Raw genomic sequence first — 9,368 nt, forward strand, 5'->3', positions numbered from 1 at the left:
TGAAAAAATCTTAGGCTTCTTTTTTAGCATATGTCTATTGCTTTATCTTTCATAAAACAGTGAGTTTTACAATAGAAAATGATAGTAATTTTATCTATTCTTTATTTACTCTGATAAAATCTAACCATTATCTTTGACCATTTATTTATCACTCCCATGTACATTTAGACAGACTTGCTTATCTTTTCCAATATTCAATCCTAGTGAAAATTGCAAATTTCACTGTATCACCAACATATTTAAATAGAAGTGATGGTCTCCATTTCTCTCAGATAAAAGACCAAATGATTTTTCTACCTAATTTGTCCTGTATGATCTGATACCTATTGGGTTTATCAACCTTATCTATTACATGTTTATTTTATGCAATTTTGATGACTTTCTGTGGATTTTCAGTTCTGAAAATAACTGATTAGGAAGACTAAGTTTTATTAAGCATGAAGTCATGAAGCCCCAATAGGGGGCCTCCTTAGCTTCAGAGACTCCATCTTGTATATAGTCTCCATTTTGTATTAGAGTAAATTCTGAGAAACAGCTGAATTTTTAGAAATGTCTTCTGATACCAAAGTGCCCCATATGAACCTAGAACACAATATCCCACCCTACATTTTGTTGCTTAGGATCCAGCTGGGATACACAGAAATTGACATCTGTTATCAAGAAAGCCATCTGGGGTATTTGACAGGTAGTAACCCACTTAAGATACCAGGTATTAAAAAAAAAGGTAAAAACTCCCCTGGGCATTGGGGCTCCCACCCGCTCAGAGTAGAAGGGGAGAGGGCATAGGGAAAGGATTGTGGGAGAGATTGACTGGGAAGGGGCAGCGAGCAGATGCAAAGTGAATAAATAAATGAATGAATATATAAATAAACAGTGAGAAATATGCAACATGCATGTACCTGGTTGGTTGCCTCAACCCTTGCCCCTAACCCAATTAATTTGTAATTTTTTGCTTTAAAAAGGTTGCTCTGTTTTGCCTCTATACACCAACCACTGACTTGGTTTGGATCCTAAACCCTGCCATCTCCATGATATGTCACTTTCTTTTGCTAGCTTAAACTTGGTTTTCATAGTATATTATTTTCCAAATTATTATAACAAAACTACTGAGAGTGCAGTAAAAGCATAGACAGACCATGAATTCAGTAACATGGTAGTATTGTTACTAAATCACTCTCACCCATAATCAACTAAGTTGGTTTGTATTTTAAGCCCAAGATTTTGTGAAAATTAGGAATATGCAGAATTCTCAATATGTATTTTACTTAACAGTTTGCTTTCCAGGTGTTAGAGTTAAAAAACTGTGCCTGCATTCCTCTATTACTCCAACATCAGAGACACTTTTTGGAGTGTGTGTGTGTGTGTGTGTGTGTGTGTGTGTGTGTGTGTGCGTGTGTCCTGAGCAGATTTTTTGCTTTGCTTCTTACTGGAGAAACACACCTCCCAAGTCTCAACTGCAAATTAGCACTATAAAAAGACAAGGATGGGCATGAGGACATAACCTTGAAGAGACAGTCTGAAAGGTTCACACTGGAAGTTTTAATTAAAACTCTGGAGTGTTGGCCTTCCTGTTCAGGTGGGAAGGTGCCCTAGGACTTAGGAGCCCAGGAACCACAGCTCTGGGATGGGACAGTATTCCAATAAAGAGCATCCTGAAACAGGAAGGGTGTTCTCAGCTAAACTCAGGAGCTCAGGAACCTCAGCCCTGCTCCTTCTCTTTGCTTTCTCCCTTCTCATCATTGCTTCTTGGCTTCTTTCCACGAGAAAGTCACACCAGGCAGCAAATCTTATAAAAGAGAATTATTGGGAGTGCCCAGGGTGTAGAGGGATGAATCCAGGGGTGGGTACCCCTTCTCTCAGGAGTGGCCAGCAGGAACCTGAGCAAACAGAGCCTTTGTATAGTGTTTTGGGGAACTAGGGGGTGGAATAGCTTTCTAGGGCAGACATTTCCAGTGTGTGGATTGGTGGGATTTCAAGTCCTGAGCTTTTGGGAGCTCAGGGATTGGTGGATTTTCCTGTTCAGGGACTGATGGGTTTACAAAGCATAAAAAAAGTTTACAAAAGGAGTCCATTGCATGAATTTCTTCCACTTGAGTGTCATGAATAGCCAACACAGAGTTTTTAAAAATTATACTGTTTTTTCATGTTTGGTTGTTGTCTCTTAGAGGCTATCTTAGTTAAGGTCTCTACTACTACTGCTACAATATACTATGACCAAAAAGTAAGTTGTGAAGGAAAGAGTTTATTCAGCTTATACTTCCACACTGTTTTTCACACCAAAGGAAGTCAGTTCAGGGACTCAAAAAGTGCAGGAACTTGGAGGCAGGAGCCATGCAGGAGCCATGCTGCTTACTGGCTTGTTCCCCTGGTTTGCTCAGCCTGCTTTCCTATAGAACTCAAAGCCATCAGCCCAGGTAAGGTACTATTCACAATTCACAAGCCCACCCCAAATCCCACTGATCACTAATTGAGAAAATGTCTTCCAGCTGGATCTTATAGAGGCATTTCCTCAACTGAGGCTATTTCTTCTCTGATGACTCTAGTTTGTGTCAAGTTGACACAAAGGCCTACTTCTTTCTGAAGGAACATGGAAGGGGAGTTGATTTGGGAGAGAGGTGAGGTGGGGGGAGCTGGGAGGAATAGAGAGAGTCAAAACTGTTGTTGGGATATTGTATGAAAGAAGAATCTATTTTCAATTTTAAAAAGTGGAAGAATATTATCATTTCTATTAGAGTTGACCTTAAATGGAAAGAAATATCTCTAGTTCTTTTGTATGCTATAGCCCAAGGAAAAAGAGTAACTTGAGAGCATTGTCAATGGAAAGAAACCATTGCACATTATAAGGCATGATAGAAACCTGTAAATAGCCGGGCAGTGGTGGCACACGCCTTTAATCCCAGCACTTGGGAGGCAGAGGCAGGCAGATTTCTGAGTTCGAGGCCAGCCTGATCTATAGAATGAGTTCCAGGATAGCCAGGACTACACAGAGAAACCCTGTCTCGAAAAAAACCGTAAAAAAAAAAAAAGAAACCTGTAAATACAGTTTTACTAACATTCTAGAATATTCATTACATAAAATAATATATTCTAATGTGTCTATCATTTGTTCACATGATTTTCAGAATAGATGTTTTTCTGTTGGTCTGTTTCTCTTTACTCTGGCAGGATATGTGTTCATGTTGGGGTCCAGGAATTGCCTCACAAATCACACAAACACCAATCTCCATCAGACAGGGATAGTTTAATGATCCTACACTCCAAGACTGATCAATCAGAGCCATGGTCCAAATTCAGGAAGTGAACCGTGACATTGAGTTAAGATCCTACAGGATTTTTAAGCCTAAAATCCACAAACATCTTTGCCAAGTTATTCCACCAATCAGGATTTAGGGATAAGGGATTTCCTTAGGAGCCTGTCTTTGTTGTACATTTATCATGTTCCCACTGGTTGGTGCATTCAACTGTGGCAGGGAACTTGCCTTGTATAATATTCATGTCCTAACTTGTCTACCAGGATAGGACTTGTCTAACATTGATGTATTAACTTGCCAACCAGGATGTCAGTTACCCACATACACTTCTTTCTGCCAAGTAAAATTTCAGTTTCCAGGAAGGTCTTAGGAACTTAAACTCCACCCCTAGTCAAAATGGAAGTCTTATTTTAAATAGATGCAGATGTCTCTCTTATGTTGGGGTCCATCCCAGGGGCAGCTTATAAAAGCAAATACCATAAAAGCTTATACACAGGTACAGGGAGTCTTGCTGGGTGGTTGGTTCGGCCATAGTAGGTCAAAAGGCAGAGGAAACAACCAAGCTGACAGGAAGTGAACATAAGTAAACAGAAGGGTCTTTTGAGTTGAAAGGTATTTAAGCAGCATAAAGAAGGAAACAGAGCTTTTTCCTTTGGGGCCATTGATAGAGTTGGAAGGTCAAATGGACGCTTTCTCCGGCTCTCTGAGCTAGCAGGCTTTCACCACAGCATCTGGCTCCTGAGTCTTCATTTGGAAAATCATACATCTGGGATTTTGTTTTAAAACAACAATTAACTATGTGTATATTCATGATGTGAATTACTTAAAGTAAAGAGAGGTTTTATTTTAATACTCACATCCTGAGATTCAAGTCCAAGTTCATACTGAGCTTTCCATTGATTTGTTTCTTTGTTTTGTTTTGTTTTGTCTTATGGCACATGATAAGAGGAAAACATCATGGTAGGAGTATGCCTAATTGCATCTTGTTCAAAAAAGTAAAGTATGGGAAAGAAAGAAAGAGAGGAAGAGAAGGAGGGGAGGTAAGAGGAGGAGAAAGTCAGGATCTGACAGTTCCCTTTTGGTCACAGCTTCAGTGTCCTGAGTAAGAACAAACATCTCAAAAGTACCACCATCTATGATGCTATCTGAGGGACCAAAATTTTACAAAGGTAGGCCTTTGGGGAACATCTGTCCAAATGGCAGTATCCTCCCCACCATACACACCCCCAACACACAGTGTTTAAGAAATAATTATGTAATAATTTAAAAAACATTCTAAATATAGTAACTATAAGTGCTACTGCCTGGATTTTAAACTATTTTTATTTTCTGGTGGTATAGATTGAACTTAGGATGTAAGTACATTATGCAAGTACATTAGATATTGAGCTATATTTGGTCTAAATAATTATTAAGTTATAAATTGATTCACTATTACAATTTAATTTTTTACTTTATAAAGCAATGCATATGTAAAATTAAGCAAATATTTTCTCCTCGGTCTCTACATGCAGTTGCCACTAGTCAAGAACAAGTAGAAAATAGTTGCTGATAACAAGTGCAGTGATCTAGCAGTAGCATTGTTCACCTATAAAAGTAATAATCTACAATGGGTATATATAGCCACAAATTTACAGCAAACTGTACACATCTTCAATTGCATACATTCAAATTGTTTACTTACAACAAATGCCTTTGTAAAAAAAAAAAAAAAATTACAACTAAATTTTCACATTACCAGTACTGTGAGTGTGCTTTATACTAAACAGTGAAAAATTGAGAACACAAAAAGCTCTGCAGCGACATCTGGTGGACATACCTCACAATGTTTGTAGCTGATCATGTCTAAGCACTTTGTTGATAGATAGATAGATAGATAGATAGATAGATAGATAGATAGATAGATATTTTCCCACTTTTTGGGGTATTTTATTTATTACATTTCAAATGTTATCCCCTTTTCGGTTTTCCCTTTGGAAATCCCCTATCCAATCCTCCCTCCCCCTGCTTCTATGAGGGTGATTCCCCCACCTACCCAACCACACCTTCCTCCCCTCTATGGCATTCTCCTACATTGAGGCATCGAGCCTTTTGAGGACCAAGGGCCTCTCCTCCCATTGATGTTCAACAAAGCTATCCTCTGCTACATATGTGGCTGGAGCCATGGGTCCCTCCATGTGTACTCTTTGTTTGGTGGTTTAGTCCCTAGAGCTAAGAGGAGGAGTGAGTCTGGTTGGTTGATATTATTGTTCTTCCTATAGGGTTGCAAACCCCTTCAGATCCTTCAGTCCTTTTTCTAACTCCTCCATTGGGGACCCCATGTTCAGTCCAATGGTTGGCTATGAGCATCTGCCTCTGTATTTGTTAGCTTTCAGGCTTCTGTCAGCAAGTACTTCTTGGCATCTGCAATAGTGTCTGGGTTTGGTGTCTGTATATGGGATGGATCCCCAGGTGGGGCAGTGTCTGGATGGCCTTTCCTTCAGTCTCTGCTCCACTCTTTGTTTCTGTATTTCCTCCCTTGAGTATTTTGTTCCCACTTCCAAGAAGGACTGAAACATCCACACTTAAGTCTTCCTTCTTCTTGAACTTCATGTTGTCTGTGAGTTGTATCTTGGGTATTCCAAGCTTTTGGTTTACTGAATCTTCAATGAAATATTTGACAACAACTTTTCTCTGGAAATATAAAAGAAAATGAAGCCCAAATTGAGTAAGGATCATAACTTGCTGCTATGTTTTAAAAAGTATTCCTCTTGAGACTAATATACCACTCAGGAATATAATTCCCTATGGTCTCTTGCAAGGTAAAAATGTTGAGTATGCCATTATGTCACAGTGGAATTATAGGCAACCCTGAATACCAACAAGAAGAACAGTTACCTTTTATTCTAGGTATGTCCTCCAAGTCAAAATTTCTTGGATAAATACATCAATACAGTGTAAAGGAGATGAAGGTTATAGATATTCTTGGATCATAGTTTTCTATTGGTTAACATTCTATTTCACTTAAGTGAGAATAAGACATATATGGACTTGCAAATATGTTGCTTGGAATATTCTTTCTGTTAGGCACTCAAGTGTAGTTTTGAGAATGGTTCTAGAGGTCAGAAAATCAGAACGAGATACTTTGTATGCAATTTTACAGTGTTTTGTAATATAACATTTTTATATGTCAAGTATTAAATAGATTAGTACATGATTAGTATATCTATATGATAAAGAAAATTAAAAATACATTTAAAGTTATGTTTTAATCCAAGTTTCTTTGAAAATAGAACAATATCCACAACAGAAATCTGCATCCTCACAGGAGTTGTGAAGTTTCTGTTCTCTTGTTAGTACACTGATAGTGGGAAAGTTTCTTTGTAGAGAGTAATTGACACTTAGAGCAGCAGACTGTGTCCTATGGGACCATCTGCCTGCTCTATTGTCTTCACAGATGTATAATTCTGAGCTCATAAAGAATAGAAGACTGTCCCTCTGTACTGAATTCACATTGGTGGTCTTTTCCTCTCAAGTAGAGCTACAGCTTGTTGTTTTGTGTGTGTGTGTGTGTGTGTGTGTGTGTGTGTGCACGCGCGCGCGTGCGCGTGCGCGTGTGTGTGTTCTTGGCAATCTACTTATTTACTACGGGGAGAAACTTCACCATCATGTGTGTGATCTGGGCCATCTTTCCTGCACATGCCCATGTACTTCTCCCTGGCCAACCTCTCCTTTCTGGAGATGTGCTATATCAGCAGTGTGGTGCCTCAGATGCTCGTACACGTGCTGGTGCAGTTCAAAACCATAAGTGTGGGAGGCTGTGCAGCTCAGATGTGTGTTCACCATCCTGGGGCTGACAGAATGCTGCTTTCTGGAAACCATGGCTTATGATCACTTTGTGGCTATTTGTTACCCACTGCATTACACTCTGTGGATAGGCCCTTTATCTGTTTGAAGTTGTCTGGGGGCATTTTGGATGAATGGGATCCTGGTAGAATCAGCCCAGACCACCTGGGTCTTTATTCTGCCCTTTTGTGGAGCAGGAACAATTCAGCACTTTTTTGTGACATCATGCCTGTGGTAAAATTAGCTTGTGTGGATACTTTAGAGAATAAATTTGCCATGTTTATATTTTGCATTATCTTCATTATGACTCCCTGTCTTTTCATTCTTTGCTCCTATGTCCACATTATTCCGACCATCTTGTAAACACCCTCAGCAGTGGGCAGACACAAAGCTTTCCCCACCTGTTCCTCTCACATCCTGATTGTTTCTCTTTTCTATGGCACTGCCTTGTTCACTTGTCTCCAACCCGAGAGTTTACACACCCCAGACACAGACAATGTTCTATACACTGCAGTCAACCCTGCCCTGAATCCTGATACTTACATTTTGAGGAACAAAGAAGTGAAAGAAGCCTTTCAAAAGGTAAAGTAGAGGAAACTTCATAGACAAATAGACTAATTTAGTATTAGCAGCTGAAACTGTCTTGAATGTTTGGAAATCTTCTGCAACTTTTTGACCTTTTTACCAATATATGTTGTCATTGAAGCACCAGTAGCCTAACAACCAAAAGACATTTAAAATGTTGCATATTTCAACATTAATAATGAAAGGAGAATATCTAATAGGATCATTCAATTGTTTAATCATTCATTCATTCATTCAAATTTTTTTGTAGTGCTGGAATTCAAACCAACAACTCTTACATACTTGACAAGCTCTCTACCATTAAGCTCCATCTCCATCTTTCTTCTCACTTTTGTATTTTCAGACGGGCCTTGAAGTTATTCTATAGCTCAGAAAGGGCTTGAACTAATGATTTTCTTCCTCAGTACCCTGACAAAGTTGGGAGCACAAACCTATTTTTGTTAAAGAATCCCATGCATCATGGCTATCATTATTTTTAAGTTGATACATACAACTTGATCTTGTGACATAAATATTGTAAAACACAATCTTAAATTTTATTTCTTTTTATACACTCATAGCTATGGAAAATCAAAATATCCATACATATAAAACAATTTAAATTTTGTAACAAAATAAATTTATTACAATAATCATTTTTCTCTGTTTTATGTTTGGCTCTTCCTAGTGAAATTCTCAAAGTTCTGAGTTGTAGCTGTATATCAAACCGACTTTTTAAAGTATTTATTTATTTATACTTTATTTATGTATGTGTACATACATGTATAAATGGCAAATTGTAGGTGCTTATGAAGACCAGAGGAGAGGAGGGCTTCAGTTCCACTGGAACTGGGACAGGCAGTTGTGCACTGCCTGATGTTTAAAGTAGAAACAGAATCCAGGTCCTCTGTAAGATCAGGAAGTACTCTTAAACACTGAATCATCTTTTAAGTCATCAGACAGACTTTTTACAGGTAAAAATATAATCAAACATATTTTATATTAATTAAATATATTCTATTATGTCAATTCCTTTTTGTTCTGCTTTCTTTCATACTATTGACTTATTTTTAAATATCTAACACTATTATATTCCTTAAAGGAAAACTCACAAATAAAACTATAACCCTGTTTTGTGAGTAAATTAAAGACTGTGAATGAAGGTTCCAAACACGTGTCCAGATCAAGCATGCAAAATGTTCTTAATTTTTTTAAACTTTTGAATGAATTTTTCTTATAACCCATTATTTAAACAGAATAAAGTAGCCATTTCCACTATGTCTTTCTCTTTATTATGAGGAAAAGATAAAGTCTACCATCAGGTTCTGAAATAATTTTTGAGGGAGGGGTCTGGGTGGGAGAAAGGACAGGGAGGGGGGAAGGGGAACATGAAAAGGTATTGAGTGGGGAAAATAGGACTGAAGCCCTGACGCCCAGCAGAAAGAATGGAAACAGGCAACTTCAGGAGGTAGGAGGTGGAGGACTCTCTAGAATGTACCAGAAATCTGGGAGATGAGAGACTATCAGGACTCAAAAGGAAGGACCTTAGATGATATGCCCAACAGTGGGGAGAGGAAACTTGTAGAGTCCATCTCTGGTAGAAAGACAGGACATCAAGTAAAGAGATGAGGTTGCCATCCTACAGTCAATAACTCTGACCCAGAGTTGTTCTTGTCTTAAAAAACTGCAGGGACAAAGATAGAGAAGAGACTGGGGCAATGGAGGTCC

General features: G+C 38.4%; 1 protein-coding gene across 1 annotated transcript; it reads left to right on the forward strand.

The window, feature by feature from the left end:
• The first annotated feature begins 6,687 nt into the window (after positions 1-6,687).
• On the forward strand, positions 6,688-7,694 carry Or10a7 (olfactory receptor family 10 subfamily A member 7). Its single transcript, XM_076919206.1, is given in 5 exon segments — positions 6,688-6,788; positions 6,844-6,912; positions 6,914-7,063; positions 7,065-7,285; positions 7,288-7,694. Coding segments are annotated over 5 exon segments (948 nt in total).
• The last annotated feature ends 1,674 nt before the right edge of the window (positions 7,695-9,368 follow it).

This window comes from Arvicanthis niloticus, chromosome 22 (genome assembly GCF_011762505.2).
Source record: "Arvicanthis niloticus isolate mArvNil1 chromosome 22, mArvNil1.pat.X, whole genome shotgun sequence".
NCBI classification, from domain to species: Eukaryota; Metazoa; Chordata; class Mammalia; order Rodentia; family Muridae; genus Arvicanthis; species Arvicanthis niloticus.